This window comes from Syzygium oleosum, unplaced genomic scaffold, assembly GCF_021117445.2.
Source record: "Syzygium oleosum isolate NSW1041296 unplaced genomic scaffold, Sole_v2.1 Sole_v2.44, whole genome shotgun sequence".
Taxonomy (NCBI): domain Eukaryota; kingdom Viridiplantae; phylum Streptophyta; class Magnoliopsida; order Myrtales; family Myrtaceae; genus Syzygium; species Syzygium oleosum.
Window position 1 is genome coordinate 418,359 of NW_026607528.1, and position 18,490 is coordinate 436,848.

The following is an 18,490-nucleotide window of genomic DNA, read 5'->3' on the forward strand; positions in this document are numbered from 1 at the left end:
ACAAGGCCTGACATTTTGAATGTTTTAAGTATTTTGTCCAGATTTATGCATTGCGCAAGTGAATTGCATCTCAAGGCTGCCAAGAGAGTGATTCGAATGTTAAAGGGACAAGTGATTTTGGTGTCAAATTCACGAAAAGCAAGGAGTTCAAGCTGGTTGGTTTTTCTGACAGTGATTGGGGAGGTTCCATTGATGATATGAGAAGCACTTCAGGCTACTGTTTTGTTCTTGGATCTGGTGTTTTCTCTTGGAGCTCGAAGAAGCAAGAAACCGTGGCTCAATCCACTGCTGAAGCAGAGTTTGTTGCTGCAACAGCTTCTGTTAATCAAGCTTTGTGGCTGAGGAAAATTCTAATGGATCTCAATCTTGAGCAGAAAGAAAGCACTAAGATATTTGTTGACAACCAAGCTACCATTGCTATTTCCCACAATCCTGTGTTTCATGGGAAAACTAAGCATTTCAACATCAAGCTATTCTTTCTGAGAGAAGTGCAAAAAGAAGAATCTGTGACTTTGGTTTATTGCAAGTCTGAAGATCAGCTGGCAGATCTATTTACAAAGCCCCTTCCAATCAGCAAGTTCGAGTTTCTGAGGCAGAAAATTAGTGTTTGCAGCTCCTAAAGCAAGGAGTGTTAGGAATATGCTTCAGGACTGAAACATGTCCACGTACAGCATATGTTTTTGCTATTTCAGTTTGTTAAATGGTTGTCCTAGTCTTTAAGAAGCGGTTAAGCTATTTTTATTAGTGCTGTTGATCGTGGTTTATTTGTAGGGCCATGTTGTTAGTGGTTGATTATTTTTCCTTCCTTTAAATTGTAATGTTTGCTGAAGTTATAAAAGTTGTCTTTCCTCTCTCGACTAAAATAAAAAACCAACAAAATCTAAGACAGCTACGCCAGAGTTCTATCGTGAATATCTCCGGTCCCCACTTCAGACCACAATGTGAAACAGCATTCTTCGGGGGGAGAGAGAGAGAGAGAGAGAGAGAGAGAGAGAGAGAGAGAGAGAGAGAGAGAGAGAGAGAGAGAGAGATGCTCGAGGGGAGACAGATCATTTATTCAACTAAAAACATCTTCAACCTCTCAAAGCAGCCTCGTGAACCGTGGTTTCCTTGGGGATTTGGTGACAACTTTTCTCGACAAGGTCAAGCAGCTTTTCCAAATTTGTTGCTCCTGAGTTAAAAATCTCATTGCTGTCCTTTGTCGTCTGGAAACTGACAATTCCTATTGGCCAGTCTATCTTTGCCACCAGGGACTTGGAAAAAACCATTAAGGAGAGATGCTTCTCAGCTTCCTAAAATGGTAATATAGAAGAGGTCATGCTGATAGAATATCAAACGAGCTTGCATAATTATCATTATATGGTCTATCTATCAGATGATAGTGTTGATTTAACAAATTGAGGCATGTGATTGATTAAAGCTCTCAACAACAGCAGTAAGAGAATCCAAAAACAGAGCTATTTTCCATGAGTGATTCAATCAATTGTAACACAGGAAATGGTGAGTGTTAATACTAGCAGAAAAGCTTGCTCAGCTATATCTAGCAATATAGCAGAGCTCCTCCCACCCTTCTAAAGCGCATTAGAATTTCAGGCTCCATGGCACAAGAAATGGTTTCACAATGCCAGACAATGACACTTACAGCTACAATAAGTTTATGAGCAGAAGTTGACTAAGCCAAGAGTACAAAACAAAACTATGAAGACAACATTCTCAAATCCATGACAAGCCTTTGGCTTTCAATGCACCAAAAGCTCTTTTACACATATTTTGGAACTTGTATCCAAGTCCAGCAACCATGCCCCAATCAGGGATCACAGGCAGAGAGGCTGCTCAGGGTAAAATGAGGGGTCTAGGCAATCATTCATAAAGAGTGACATTGATAAAAAAACATAAACAAAAGTTCCATATAATCAGACCTGGATACTGAGGCATAACAGCTCTGCAAGTCTCTTTAAGGTAATCCTTAAGCAATACTTCAAACGGCACTAATATTCTGCAGAAAATAGAGTGAGTCACATCTGAATGATGATCCAATGAAAAGAAGAAAAATGACAAGTTCTGTAATTACATGTTCGATGATTCTCCGAAGAGGCTCCTAGCTAAAGGTAGCTTGTATTGCCCAGGAGAAGCCAAAATTCTTCTGTTGACTATGATTGGGCCCTGTCTAAGATTTTCTGCCGCCTTCTCAACATGTCCACCTCCTAGCATGTTTTCTCATTCTCAAATTTCATCTTTGAAAGTACTTTAAAGAGGAGTCCATTGGATGACCTCCACTGCGACCAATTGTTTCAGCAGCAACCTGCGTTAAAATATCAAAGGCATGGTCGATCGAATTCTATGGCACATTATTGAGATATTGCAAGATGTACAACCAATTACCAAGAATAATTCAAAGATGATACCTGAATTGGGGAATTTCTGAGAGATGTTTATCCTCTAAAGTGGCATTAAGAAGGCTTGACCGCATAGGTTCATGTGCCTTAGAACCTGCATTCAATTAAATCACAGAATGAACAGCTGTGCCTTGAAAAACTCAGTGAAGACTTGACAAGGAAAAAGCTTCAACGGCATCCACTGCTCTGGGTTGCCCTTCACTGATGGAATCTCATATATTGCCTTATAGTATCGACAAATCTCAAGGTAGTCATTGTTATGTGAGTAATACCTACATCGTTAACCACATCAATGCGAGGTATACTAAGATGTGAGTTCAAATCCATCAAGTACATCTGGAACGTCCCAGTTTGCAATAAAGCTAGAAAGGAAGAAGAGTATGTGCCATATATATAGAGCCATAACGTTTCATTGTACTTGATCGGCAAAAACAAATTAGCTAAAAGATAGTAGACACAACATCAGAAAAAGCAAAACACCAATTTACCGTATCATGAGTCATAGTATATCCGTTTCAACTCCAGAAGAGACGGAATATCAGCTGGCGCTTGTTCCACAACGTTTTCACCTTCTTTAGGCTTTTTCTTCCCTTTAGAAGGATCTGCATCAAACACTCAGGGGCTGATCTTCCTGGAAAAGATATGTGCACAGACATAATCCTGGCAATCTATGCACAGACGAACCTGCAAAATCCATCGATCAGAAAACCAATCATAGTAATAGTGCATAAACGGCTAAAAGCAATACAAAAACCCGTACTTGTTAAAAAATCAAGGCAATCTTCTCTGTCTTTGCCGTTGCTCCAAAACTTTCTACCTGCACTTCAAACCCATCACAGGAATGTTGGACAAGGAAAAACCAATTACATGACAACAGAAGTCAAATTCAAGTTACCCCGATTTCTTGCATCAAATCAGTAGCTTCTGCTATAAGACCCTGTTCTTCCTTTATTTTTGCAAGTTTCTTGATCAACCTCAATTTCGACATATATCTGGCATGACAAAACTAGCTATAGAAACCACGAAACAAAAACAGATTGCCAATGAATATAAGCTGAAATAGAGTTTCATTACACATATTCACCTTCCCAGCAGCGACAGAGTTAAGTGTCTTAATAAGCCCTATCTTGGTCTCAAGATCAGTTGTCTGGTCAACATATTGCATAGCCTGCTGCACCATTGCTATCACAGCCTGTTGATAAGAAAACAGCAACATGTTGGTCACCATCCAATCGAGTGAATGACTTTATCACATCTAGATCACAATTAAAACTTTGATTTGAACTATTCGATTAATAGCATGGAAAATTTGTCACTCTAGAATGAAAATATGGTCAATAAAGGAACAAAAAGGGACAATAGCAAGGTGCAATACAATTACATGTATCTCTATGAAGAGGATCCCTGCCAATTGAAAACTTGAAAACGGCACAAGCACTATTATATCCCCATAAAGGACGTATCATGAAACGTAACATGAACTAGACATGAAAAAAATTTGATGTGTATCAAACATGAGTAGGAGAACAGGAAGTAAAAATTTGGGTCAATCATGGGAGAGAATCCAGAAACACAAGGTGGGAAACTGACAAGGATTCCACAATACTAGATTCTAGAGGATTCCACCATACTAGATTCTAAAGCACAAGCACCAGGCCTGAGATCTTGCATCCCAACAGATTGCCTAGAGCCAATTCCCACGTCGATATGGCAAGCACATTCCCACCTCGATAGTTATACATAGATGGCATGTCACGGCTACATAAAACGACTGTTCATTATCTAATCAGTACACATATGGGAGGCAATCCCTGCAGTATAAAATCTAACCTAAAGGTTGTTAAGATTGATCCTAAATGATTGAAATTGGACCATACTTTGAATCAATGATCATAAGACTACAGAAAATTAAGGTCTAAAATGATAGATTCTTGATCTTTTTTCTGTACTAACACCTGTGTGTTATCTTTGAAAAGAGGGAATGAATCTCAAAAGTAGAAGACAAAAGCAGGAGCATCACCACAGCAGAAGCACATCACTGAAGAAGCTCTCCTACCTCTTAAAGAAAGTTAACTAGAGAAGCATCTGGGGCAAAAGTAAAGAAGAGAATGAAACAATCGCAAAACCAGATGACGGCAGTGAAAAGAAGAAGACAGGAGGATGAAAGAAATAAACAGGGTAAAGAGCTATATGCTATGACGTAAAAAAAAATTCCGTCCCCAGCCAGAAGAGATGGTTGCCGCACAAAGTTGTTGGCATTGTGCTGCACTGCTGTTTGTGGAGGCACAGAAGACCTTCCATTACCCCAACCCAAGCTCTCATGAAGATAGAGCCCACTTCCATCTCCAGCAATAAAAAGTTATTCTTACTCCAGCGAAAGGCTTATGGATTCACCCAAGTCTGTGTAGAAAGTATCTTCAGCGTTGCCACAACCACCAATTAAATCTTCCATTCAATCTAATTCAGGAAGAAGGCAGCACCTCTTTCTCATTTATAACCCCCTCAAAGTTCAATCCCCAAAGTTGGCCCTAATTAGCAGGTTTGGCCTTTAGATATTGTTTTAGACTCACAATGGGTCATGGACAATGAGAATTGGGGCCTAATTTCATTTACTATGAGGTTGAGTCCTAATTAAATAGGCAAAGTATGATATTTGGGACTGGGATTAGGAATTCCATTCTACATCTCCAATGATCCTACTCCTGATCCCAACTGGGAATGATTTCAATGGAACCAGCTTCCATCTTTTTAATTGCATCCAACACGGATAGCTTTCCTAAAAACGATTTTCAAGGTAAAAATCTTCTATAGGTATAATTATTAGCCACTAGTCATAATGCTCTGACTAATCTAGAGGAACTTATCAGCATTCAGCATAGCATAACAATGATGATGTACCATCAATAAAGAGTGAAAATTCCACCAGCTTATCACCCAAAAATCAGAGATGAAAAGGCAAATACTTGGACATAGGTTAACCTCGACGACCCCATTCGCTCCTAACAAGGGAGTGTACGACACTTCTTTTATTACATGAATGTTTGGGAGCAACTAAATACAGGAAAAACAACTTAACATGTATGAATATCCAAGTATCAGTGTCATCAAATAACTTTGACTCCTTTAAATCGTTTGAAGAGGAAGGCAAAGAGTGTTTTGAGCTGGGAAGACAAAAGTTCATGCCCCAAGAGCTAGGTAGACGACTGAACACAATAATCTTGCCTCCTGCTTTTTTAATATTCCTTTCACCACCAGCAAACATAACACATGCTGTGTTCATGCTAGGGAGAACAGTTATTGGAATGGAGAGGTGCAACCCATACTCATAATTCATCTATAATCAATTGTATATTAGTTTGTCTGTGGGTGGACAAACACCAATCCCTGAGTTAGTATTATTATGAATTACTCCTCTGGCACCCAATCTCAATTTCTTTTCTCCCCGGTTTCTTTGTTACATAAAAGGTATATTAAGCAAGGCACCAAGGAAATACCTATCCATCTAAAACAAAGAGAATCTATCCCTATACTACTGACTTCACTAAACCCTGAAAAAGACGATGAAACAAAAAATAAAACTACTTAATCTAAAAATTGTGCCTTTTCTCTTTGTTCATCATACACGTCTTACTTCAATTCCAAAGGTATATTCTTCACCAGGTAACCTCTCGACAACTTCTACCTATTGAGTTTGCTGTCACCTCCAACGCCAAATGGTTATGGCAGAAACTCAGTTTGTTGCTACTGAGGTGATGAAGGCTCGCCCGATATCAATCAATTTTCACTTCATAAGTAAATACAAGAACCCTGCCAGAAAAGGATATCGCCGGCCTGTCCCTATGCTTTTTTGACATATTTTACTTTTGTATACATACATAACACAGGCGCAACCATCAGACTTCCACAGGAACATCATCAACCCCAACCTTTCCTTCATTAGAGGAAAAAGAAGAAGAAGAAGTAACCAGGCAGGCGAATCAAGCATCAGAAATTGGACAATTGCCAGTAAAAGGACGATTCGATCAAAAGGAAAAGGACTAACCATCTGGATCCGCTCCTAGAAATCGGAAGGCGAGCCTTCAGAAATTTGGCAAAATGGTCTGCGAGCACCATCGATTTGGAAGCCCCCCTTGGGGGAAGGAAAAACAGGAGAGAGAAAGCGCGCCACTCGGTGGAACCTCCCTCGCCAAAACTTGTCCTCCTCTTCTGTTTGTTTCTCCTCTTCGAGCGCAACTGATGATTAGAGAGAGAAAACGAAACGGTTAAGTAAACAAAAAGTTGAGGGGAATAAAAAAAAGAGAAAATAAAAGAGGGAATGGGAAGAGAAAATGGGGAGGAGATCCGAAACACCTTCTTCTGTCTGTGATCCTCCTCCCCCACTGGCCCACACGACCTCCGTCCCTCCGACCTCCCACCTCCACTTCAGCGGATCCCCCCATCACCTCCGTCGCGAATTAATTAAACGCAACAGGTCCGGTGATTGTCTAAGAGACGGGCTTCCAGAAATATGGAATGACCGCAATGGTCCTAATCCCTCGAGCCCTCGAATTTCAACTAAATTTTCGCAACCCCCAGAATAAAAATCCTGCAGATTCTTTACGTTCGAGAGGTCCACTGATTTGAGGGAACGGGAATATATAATTTTCAAATCTATCAACGATTCCGATCCATCGAGGCCTTGAATTTCAGTTACACTATTGCAACCGCAAACAAAAAGGCTTCTCAGGTATTTAAAACTGGAAAAGTCTAGCAATTGTTCGGCAGACGTGCACTTAAGGATATCCGACACTTGAGAGGATTTTGATTCACCAAGGTCTTGGATTTCAGTTGAATTCACGCAACTTGCTGCGGCGTTCATTCTCTGCAGAATCTTTGAATCGGAAAGATCTAGCAATCCATCGAGCTGAGATGCATTTGGGCTCATCAACTTCGAAGAATCTTCAATCCCATCAACCCTAGATATCTTAGGGCATTGCCCTGCGGGTAAGTTCGATAGGCAATGTGAACCTTCCACGCCGATGACTTTTGCGAGATCAAAGCACTTGTCGAGACTCAACTTTGATAAGTGCTTCAAGTTTGACAAATTTGTGAACTCTTTCAATTTTCCGCAACCATTAATATGAAGCTCCGATAGTCCAATGGGAAGCTCTGGGACACGTTCAAGCCAAGGGCAATGACAGAGCGAGTTTCTTAAGACGGGTTAGCTGGGAAAGATGGGGCAACGACGGACTCTGGTAGGTGATCCTTAGATCTGTTAACCCAGCAGGCAGTTCTGGTAATTCTCGGAGGTTTTCACAATATCCAACATCTAGCTCTTGGAGAGAAGAGAGCTTAGAAATGCTTTCTGGCAAGCTCGAAATGCCGGATTGTCCTAAAGAAAGCTCCTCCAACGAAACCAATTCGCATATATTACTAGGTAGTCATTCTAGCTTTCTGCATCCATCAGCTTCCAACTTTCGGAGCTTTGCCAACTTCCCGATGGCATCAGGCAATTCCGTTATGTCACTTTCACTAATTTTCAAGTTCCTCAAATTTGGCATATTCCCAATGGTTTTAGGTAATTTCGTAATTGATGTGTATTCTAAGTTCAGCTTAGTCAATGATGTCAATTTTCCAATCGAGTCGGGGATCTCTGTCAATGAGGAGCAGTCATGTAAGAACAAGCTTTGTAGGGATGCTAGATTGCCTATGGAGCTGGGTATGCGAGCTAACAGGCTACATTCAGAGGCATTCAAAGTCTTGAGCTTCTTCATGGAACCAATGGATTCAGGTAATTCTTCAATTGCTGAATCAGATAAGTCCAATAGAGTTAATGAGACAAGGGAGTCCATAGATTTAGGAAGTTGAGAAAGTCGTTTACAACATCCGACACATAGAGTTTTGGGCTCCATCAAACAACCTCTCGAAATAGGAATCTCTTGTATATCAGTGTCATTTATGCAAAGCTCCCTCAATTTTACCATTCTACCTACTCCTATTGGTAGGTTCTTGAGTCTTGTACACCAAGAGACATCCAAGGAAACGAGGGTCTTAATGTCCCCAATAGAAGGATGAATCTCTTCTAGATTTGGACAATCTCTAAGAATCAAAATCTCCAAGCTTTCGAAAGCAGACAAGTCGGGAGTTCTTTTCAGTGATAGACAATTCTCGAGGTTGAGAACTTTGAGCTTGGTTGCCATCTGAAAAAAAGAAATGTTACCTTAATGTCATTGGACCGTTGCAGCTTGTGATTTTCGACTACTCCTTATGTTTTGACTTTTTAGAATTCCTCAAAAAATACCCATGCTCCCCAAATCCTTCACGGTTGTCTTATATAATTTTGGAAAAATTTCAATTTGGTACCCAATGTGGGGTCATTTTCTCAAAAAGGGGTCCAAAGTGGACAAAGTGTCAAATAAGGGCATGAAGTGCCCAATCAGTCTCAAATAGGAGCTCGAAGTGCCCAATTAATCTCAAGTAAGGGCCTAGGTTCGTCGGCCGGTCAAATGCTCACCGGCCGGCGAGTACGTCATTGTTCCGGCGATCGGAATAGGGGCAATTTCATCTTTTACTTTCTTTCTCTTTTTTTTTTTCTCTTTCCCTTTTCCTTTTCTTCTTCTTCTTTTTTTTTTTCTCCTTTCCCTCTGTCGGCCATAGCCGGGGCCGGTGGAAGTGGCTGGCGTCGCCCGACGTCGACGAGGGTCGGGCGAGGGTCGCTTGATGCCGGCGAGGGAAACCCAGGGTCGACCCTTGCCAGATGCCGGCAAGGGCCGCCCTTGCTTGGGCTGGGCGGGCGAGGGCGACCCTCGCCAGATCCAGCGAGGGCGACTCGCCCACCCAGCCCAGGTGAGGGCGGCCCTCGCCCGACGCCGGCGAGGGCGGCCTCCGCTTGAGGCCGGCCACCTCTGCCGGCCCCGGCTATGGCCGGTGGAGGGAAAAGAGAAAAAAAAATGTAAAAGACGAAATTGCCCCTATTCCGATTGCCGGAACAGTGACGTGCTCATCGGTCGGCGAACCTAGGCCTTTACTTGAGATTAATTGGGCACTTCAGGCCCCTATTTTGAGACTGATTGGGCACTTCAAGCCCTTATTTAACACTTTGTTCACTTTGGATCCCTTTTTGAGAAAATGACCCCACTTTGGGTACCAAATTGAAATTTTCCCTATAATTTTAAATGTCGTTTTTAGTAGTGTTTGGCTACGCCAACATATAAATATTTTTTAAGCATATCAATTGCAAAAGAATGTTGGGGATATACAAGTGCCGACTACACATATTTCTGAATAACATTTCAAAGGAAATGTTTACTAATTAAATAGAAGCAACTTTTATTATCAAATAACAGATGACAAATTCAAATGGAAGAGAGATGCATTCATTGGGCCCATGTATTCCTTCAATAGTATGAGATTAAAGAGAAATGACTAGTCTAATTATGAAAATCAATTTTCAAATGTTATACGTACAAGGAAAAAAAATTATATTGAAAATACTTCAATGCCTTCTTTACATCTTACCTTGAGTGGAACCCATCCTTTCCAGTCCTCTGAAATTGCACTATCTGACAGATCGAGTACAACTAATTTCTTCGGATGAAAGTTGGTCGCAGTAAAATCTGAGGAACAACCTGCCCACTGAAGCCATCTTAATTTAGAAAATAAATTTTGGAAATCTCCGGTGAAATTCACATCATCCGCTAGAAGGAACCTCAAGTTGGTCATTTTTTTAAATTGTTTAGCTGTGTATCTTCTTCCCTCACCACATTTGCCAAGAGAAAGTGCCTCAATCTTTCTAGTGCCCTGTAACTTCGAAACATTGTGGACCATAAGTTTTAAATGATGAGATGAGATCAACTGATGTAAAACAAAATGCACTGATTTCAATTTGCTGTCATACTATCATGGCGTAGGCTTCTCCTTTAAATTTTGTGAAATGACACGTTGTGGTCACATACTATTTATCTAATCTATGTAAAGATGAGAAGCTCAAGCGGTTGTTCCGGAAGTTTTCCTCTTCCAATTATGCCCTTCGCAATTTGCACCTTCTAAATTCCCAAAATTTGCATCCATTTGCAATTACAATAGAAGGCCTCTCTTCATGCATACACTAATTCAACTATATCTATGAAAATTCATGCCATTTATTTGTGAAATAACACTACATTTACTCCTATCATGTATTTGTGAACCAATATGACTCTAACAGTCCAAATGCATCCATCAAACTTGCCATCAAAACATGTATCAAAATTAAAGAATCCAAATTGTAGAATGCCCCCATTCTTTCTGGTATAATATGCTTGCAATTCTAAATATCAAAATGAAAATGCGAATGTTATCGCAAAAGGTACCCATGTGTTTTACGTTCCTTTCTTATCATGTGTTTCTTCGCTGAGGGTTTTGCATTGTACGTGGAAGGAATAATATCGAATGTTCTATACATGATTCTTACTTTCTTCTTATTACTATAGATGTTTGACACTATCTTTTTGTTGTCGTGTTGATTTTGTTACAATGTAGTAGTAGTCATCTAAATTTGATCAATTTTCCCATAGATTAATGAGATCTTCCGTATGAACAGATTGGACATGAAGATCGATACAATTGTATTCTTAAGGAACTCTAGTCTTTTACTTTTTTCTTCTGTTGTAACCCAATATTTTAGGAACTCAAATTTGTTTTTGCTTTAGGTAATGAATTGCACCCTGAGCGCAAATCATGAGAGTCAATAATACGGATTTGTCTGGTGGTTTCAACGTTTCCTTCAAACTTGTATTCCTTCAGATGAGACGCTACTTCTTTTTACATTATAAGTTTTGTTTGTATATTTATTGTATTTTTGTCAACAACTTCATAAATACCTTTTTTTTTGCACTTTTGAGTAGTGTTCTATTCAGTTGATTACATTTTCCTTCGTGGAAAAATATGCTCTCTGGAAAGCATTGGTAGCATTTTTTTTCAATAGTCTTGTTATTTCATTTTGTTTTGCATCCCAATGTTTATATTTAGTTTTTCTTTATTAACGATACTTATGACATTTGCACATGCTTGTTTGATGCTTGTACAAATCATCCACATATTATAATTGCTTTTAGTGGATTACCTTTTAACTTTCATGCTAATAATGAAAATTAATCATCACACAAAATTAAAAACCACATTTACTTGAGTTAATAATACCAAAAATCCCGAACTACTAGACTTGTTCCACATTTACCCCTCACTAATTTTCATGTCCCAAAGAATCCCAAACTGGTTGACCCATGTCACATTTACCCCGAAGTAGTTTTCCTTTCACAAAAATAAGATGATGATATAAATGCTAACTAATTTTTTGCTAAATAAAATGCTCACTAAGAGTTGAACAATAAACAAAAATTTATTATAACATCGTACAAAAAGAATATCGGGAGATATTGTTTTGCTAGAAAAGAGAATATTGGGAGATTAAAAGAAAAATCATCCATCATCACAAAAATAAAATGTATTAGCAGATTCATAGAAAGAAACTATCCACTATTATGAAAAGTCTGTACAACAAAAATAATATATGTTTAAAGGGTTATATTACAACAAAAATAATATATGTTTAAAGGGTTATATTACATGGTTGCTCATATATCATAAATAAATACAAATGCCATATCAACAAATTGATGGTGTCAACTAACGATTGACCACAAAGGACTTGATTGCACAAAAAAGTGAAAGTTGGAGGACCATATTGAACAAATACAAAAATAGATGGGGGACTAAATTGCACAACCAATAATACTTAGGGGATACACTTAACCCCACTTAAAAAATACAGGAACCAAGATAGCTAAATCGTGACAATTGAATGGAGGTCTCACTTATCGTACTAAAACAACTCATAAGAAGTCAATACTAAGTAAAATAAAAAAGAAAGAAAAGACCTATCAAGAAACCAAAAGACGAATCCAAACATCAAATTGCATTAAACAGATACGTTGGAAAAGTATCGCCGGAACAATCTATAAATGTTAGGTTTTCTCTAAAAGTACTTTGTCTTGTAGTTTTGTTGTTGCATTGAAGTTACCAAAAGGAGAGCATCCTACTACCAGGTAAAGATATATACCAATCGTCCATAACCAAGAAATTACTCCTCAATTGTGTTCTAGAATCAGGCAAAAACAACAATTAACCAAAAGAGCTCTTTTGTGGTAGAAGCAGCAAGATGTGGGGACTCAAGACTCACAATTATTTTTATCTCAAACAAGAAAGGGGAGATGGACCCATATTCATTGACTAAGGCAAGTAGAAAAAACTCTTACCTTGCTGTTGTCAAGTACATCTAGGTTTGCGTCATAGATCCACAATCTGCTACGGTCTCGTGGCTCATTTGGATTTTCTAGACGAACAATTTCCCTTCCAAGATCTCTCAGTTGATCATGCATCATTAACTTGCCGTCTTTGTCAACTTTAATTAGGGACATAAGACTCAATACTTCAATCTCCCTCTCCGGAAAAAAATCACAGGCATCCCACATGTAAGTTGGATTTTGTTTACATGATCTAATGAAAAAGCATGCAATATCCAAAAATATCTATTTCTGCTCATGATCTAATGCTTCGTAACTTATCATCAATGTCTCTTGCACTTTGTTATCAGGCATTTTCTTTAATTTTTTTAATGTATCTATCCATACTTCTCTTTTCTTTCCACATAAAAATAAACCTACAACTTCAAGAGCTAATGGAAGCCCTCCAGTAGTAGATACGACATCACGAGAGATGACCCCATAATCACTATGAGGAAAATCCTTTCGAAATGCGTGTCTACTAAATAAAATCAATGATTGATCCATAGACAACTCATTGAGTGGGTATTTGTAGCCTGTCTTAGCATCATCGAGAATGCTTTGGTCTCTGGTTGTAATGGCGACTATACTTCCTGCTCCAAACCAACTACCATCTTCGACCAAAGCATTCAAGTGAGCTTTAGCATCGATATCATCGAGAAAAACTAGGACTTTCTTACTTGTAAATCGAGATTTGATGACACCTATTCCCTCGTCAACATTAGACACATGACACGAACTTCTGATTATATCAGAAATTAGTTTGTCCTGTATGCATTCAATACCCTGGCGTTGAGATGTTTCTCGAATATTTGCCACGAAGCTACGATACTCAAAATGACTAGAGAGTTTGTTGTACAACACCTTTGCTAGAGTCGTCTTACCGATGCCGCCCATTCCATAAAGTCCGATAATCTTTGTATCATTAAATTTATCATCTATCCAGCTCATAATGTCATCGATACGATCGTCAATTCCAACCAACTGTTGGGGAACAGTTAGCTGAAAAGTTCTTTTTAACTCGCTCATAACTTTTGTGACAACAATTTTGACCAATGCTCCTTCATGCTTGTCAAATAACGATGAATTTCAGCACAGGAGGGAATATGTATATTCTTTTTCAAGAAAGATCTATATGTGAAAAATAAACAACAATTTAGTGGATGTTAATGTACCCATTTTCAATTTTCTCCGATTCCCATCCTTTCAAGGATTTGACTTCTTTGAGCGCTTCTTCCCATTCCTTTACATCCATTTCGTCCAAATTCTCTTTATGGGCAACAATAGCATCTCCCAAGCCCCTTTTAAGATGTGAGGGTTGCACTTTGTAAAATATGGGCAACACTATTTGCCCTCTGCTTCTCTTGCACTTCAACATTTGAACCAGCTCACAAAGGCACCATTTGCTAGAAGCGTAGTTCTTAGAGATAATTGGGATCGAGATCGTGGACTGTGTAATGTTGTAGAGAAGCTCCGGACCAATCTCCTCACCAACACGGAGCTCATTGTCATCTCTGAATACATGAATTCCTGCACTGATAAGGCTAGTATAGAGATAATCAGTGAAGTTTTTGCGAGTGTCTTCCCCTCTGAAACTCAAGAAAACTTCATAATCATTTCCCTTTGGCCTTTTGGTTCCGTCTTCATAATCACCTACGTGTGGAGTGGTCCATGAGGAAGACACCTCATAGATCGGATCTTCTGAAGGAGTGGGTTTTTGTCTTTTCATCTCGAGAGGATTGTAAAAGAGATTGATGGAGAAGGAAACAGGGGAGAAATATGGATTCCCAGATCTGGGAATAGCAAAAGTGTTTCGCAGGACTCAAACTCAGATCTAATTCAAACAACAATAGAAACTCTCAGACAACTCATCAGAAAAAAAGGAGCAATCAAAGCAGGAAACGGAGAAGGGCGAGGAGTCGTCGACCACCTGAGGAGTGTTCAAACAACACAACCCGATCCTCAGCCTTGGACGTTGGATTAGCAACACACAACACTCTCTACTATGCGTGCTTGAACAATGATGATTGCTGACCGCTTAAAGAATGCTGAGTTATTGCACGCGTAATATTCGCAGCATTATGCGGAAGTTTCGGGGAAGCTATGCAGGTGCTTCTTGACTTGACTTGCTTTTCCTTTTAACAAAAAAGTAGAAAAGAAAACCGACTTGCAACAAAGATGCTCCTAGTCCTTGCTCTTTCTACTGTGCGCGGTTGAACGATCTGACTGCTTGAGGAATGTTGAGTTATTGCACGCGCGATTTCGTCAGCATTATGCGGAAGGTGCCACTGCGTGCAACCTACGCAGGTGCTTTGATTGAAATTGGAGATCCAATAGACTTGACTTGACTTGCTTTTCCATTAATAAATGGAATTGTCGGGGAATTGTAATGGGAAGGTGAAGCGAGCAAGACACCAGGATAACATTGCTACACGCTAAAACGGAAGGGGAATGAAATGTGAAGCACAAGCTGGGCAAGGAGTTTGGGGAATTGGTGAGACTGAGCAGGGAATCTCTGGAATTTAGTAGTGAATTTCGGTAGAGGTTGTGGAGGATCAACATGAACAGTTCCAAAGCTAATTTAAAGACTTGGACAAATGCATTTTGATCATATGCTCTCACCTGTACCTGTAATTGAAATCCGTTCCGCTCCTATGAAAAATCCGTGTTGACATAATTTTTTCTAGACTGTTCGTAGCTCTCACTCGTAGCGGGCTAACCTTTTATCCATTCACTTTGACAAATGTCGGGCTAAATTTTATTCATTTGTCGGTCGATTCATTCTAGGAATTTGTTTGCAACTGGTTCCATATCAAACGGTAAGGATGGACTTTCGAGATTTTCATAAGAGGATTTTTACGTAAAGAAATCGTAACTATATCTAGTAGATGTTTACACGCACAAATAGAACAACACTTTATATATGGAATGGAAATGCTTGCTAAAAGTAAAAATCGAATATGGGTCATTGCCTAAACATCGGTTGTTGAATTGCATGTATGTCGTTGTATGTAAACCCCGCTAGTGAAATTATTTCTTGCATTGCCTATTTAAATGATGAAATGAATGTTTGGTTTCTTTTGAATGACAGCAGATCTATTCAGGTGCTACGTTTTCTCAAATGTCACACATTCAGCTCGTTTCAGTTTCAATTTCATGACATTTTCCATGAAAATCACTTGGCAAATCGCACCAGAAAAGGTCATGAAGTGACCGTGAATTTGTTCCCATAAAATGCAAGATACTTCCTAGGGTTTTGGGTTGAGCTTCCTTGAAACCCTGGTCACCTCATCCACCAGTAGGTGCTGTGCTCACCTTTATTCTGTCATGTGAATGTGGGGACCTCAATATGATAATGATTCTGCGACGTTCAAGAAAATACAAAAGCTGTCGGCTCAGACCCGCAAAAGAGAATCCACGGCAAAATAAAAAATTCCAGGCCCATGATGGCAAGCACTTCGGTGACTTTTTTCCACTCCCGCTGAAGTTAAAACACTCCCTGTTACATTGTTTTGACAATATTAATTTTCGTAGATCTCACTTTTTCTAAGCATCATTTATTTGGTTGTGGTGTCCCGTGTTCTTCTTTGTCTTCTCCCATGGGTCCCATTTTCCTCCTTTTACTTCTTCGTTCCCTCTTAATTCTAATTGATTCTAATCATGGTTAGTATCTGTCCAAAAAAAAAAACAAGACTCCCTTTTTGGTCTACTTTGTCACTTTGTCTAGGTCACGCACTCATCAACTTTTGAATCTTTAACCAAAGATTGATACCCAGTAACACAATAGACCTAAAGGCTCTCGCAACTAACTTCTTAATAGCGATCAGAACACGGGGATCAGAATAATTGACGGGCTCGAACTTTGAGGGCCGCCTTACCACATAAGGGCTCAAACTTGAGGGTCGAGTTCGCAATCATCTCTTCAGCCCTCTCAATCACTGGTGATGGCGGCTCGGTGACCGAGATCAGCATGGAAGTTGAGGAGACTGCGGGAGTGACGAGGGGCAAATCCTTGTCGGTTTTCAGGATAGGATTATTGTTCTTGATTGTGGCATTTTTGGTTTGCATAAACAACTCAGTGAGAGCAAGGGCGAATTTGAGCCATGGATATGGAGGCTGGTAGGTGATGGCCAATTGACGATGACGCTGACGATCAGGATGAAGACGGAGAAGCAGACATTGCTAATGAGCTTGATGTGGATTTGAGTGAGGGTTTCAGGTCCTGGATTTGAATCTTTAATGCGGGTTTTTCTTGTTTTCGTGATTGATCAATCGAAGAGTTCGATGCGAAATGGAAAAAGAATAACATAGAGAGCAAGATGGACGGAATGGGGGCGAAGAGTAAAGAGATATAACATGATTTTTTTACTTACAATTATAAGCTTTGAGTTGAAGAAATGTAGGTGGAAGAGGACTAGTTGGGTGATAAGGAAGTTTCTGCAAATTTGGGCTTCAACTCCATGAGTCGCTAGTGTCGGTGATGGACGGCTTTTTTTGTGCCGGTGACGGATGTTGGGGTGTAAAAAACTCGTCAATTATTGGCGTGAGAGGGGTGTTTCAGAAATAGAGAGAATAGAGAGAAATAAATAAGAAGAAGGAAAGTGGCACAGAAAAAAAGAGAGAAAATAAAAGCAACTTAGAAAAGGTGGAACCCATAAAGGTTGATATTGTCAAAATATTATGACAGGGAGTGCTTTAGTCATAGTGGAAGTGGAAAAAAGAGCAAACCTTTACTAATTGGACTCCTCTTATTATTCGCTTTAGTCTCCAAGCAAGTTGTGTGTGGTAGAATCCCTTTTTTTTTTTTTTAACTAGTCCATTAGTTGGCCTATAATCTCCTTTGCGCCGTCAGATCCTCCTCCCCTTAAAACAAATAGACAGCAGAAGCTAGAAGAGGAGGGAAACAAATGGTATTTGGATGATTGAGTTGCTAGGTCGCGTGACATCTCAGCCTTCCAAGGGTCAACTTCACATGTTCGTCTCCATGACATGTTTTGCCACATAAACATATACATCGATTGTTCATCAGAGCATCTTGTGGATGATGGTTGATGCTCGTCAATTGGATGTCAAGTGAAGTTCCATGCAAAAAAGATCTTGTTAGTAAGCAAGCACCGTTGTGATAAAGGAAAAGTGCTGTGCTTGGATACATGGAGGAAAGGAAGAGAGAAGGATTTTGAATTTCCCTCTTACGTCTTCTCACCAAAGTTACAAAAATTTACGTCATTTTCCTCTTCTTACCCTCCTTCCCAAATAAAGCATTAAGGCAGTACCTCGGAAAATCGAAGCATAGATATGGAAAGATGAAACATAGAATGGCCTTGCTTTCTTCTCATTAGACTGTTTAGCCAAATAAGGCCTCAAGTTACAATATTATTCCTCGTACCTGTAGGAATATTGAATAAATGTAGATTGGTGATATGAACAGGAAAATTGCCCTTATTGAATATCAATTCGGGTTGGTTTCTGCAAAATGGCGAAAGTGTTACATACGAGTCCTTCTTGAAGGGGCAAATTCAAATAGGAGCAAGCAGGCAACAGCAAGTTATAAAATTTGGCTTTATTTTGACCAAGAAAAGAAATTACAACTACATACATGAAACCAAACTTGCCTAAATCATGAAATCGTTCTTGTCGTGCTCTAAGATACAGGACTCCCATAAAATAATTGTCATGTCATACTCGAAGCCTGGATTTGACAATGATTACTGATCTTTTCACGTTGTTTTCAAATGCTCAATCAGATGCAAAAGTTACTATTTACATGCCTTTTCCATTGAATTAAGGGTTAAT

The 18,490-nt window shown here is 39.5% G+C and overlaps 2 protein-coding genes and 2 pseudogenes across 2 annotated transcripts in view; all 4 read right to left on the reverse strand.

The window, feature by feature from the left end:
- Positions 1–18,490, reverse strand: part of LOC115663298 (disease resistance protein RPV1-like) — a 74,189-nt gene that overhangs the window by 23,420 nt on the left and 32,279 nt on the right. The gene's annotated exons all lie outside the window — the stretch shown is intronic.
- Positions 1,714–6,622, reverse strand: LOC115668639 (26S proteasome non-ATPase regulatory subunit 12 homolog A-like; annotated as a pseudogene).
- On the reverse strand, positions 7,048–13,002 carry LOC115667925 (disease resistance protein RUN1-like; annotated as a pseudogene).
- Positions 13,382–14,887, reverse strand: LOC115667353 (toll/interleukin-1 receptor-like protein). Its single transcript, XM_056306438.1, has 2 exons — positions 14,628–14,887; positions 13,382–14,531 (listed from the first exon to the last, which is right to left on the reverse strand). Exon 2 carries the CDS (start codon positions 14,424–14,426, stop codon positions 13,854–13,856), a length of 573 nt encoding a protein of 190 aa, XP_056162413.1. The 5' UTR covers positions 14,427–14,531; positions 14,628–14,887; the 3' UTR covers positions 13,382–13,853.

What these genes read in the sequence shown, in the direction of transcription:
- LOC115667353 (XM_056306438.1), bottom strand. Translation starts at nt 14,426, where the DNA reads ATGAAAAGACAAAAACCCACTCCTTCAGAAGATCCGATCTATGAGGTG.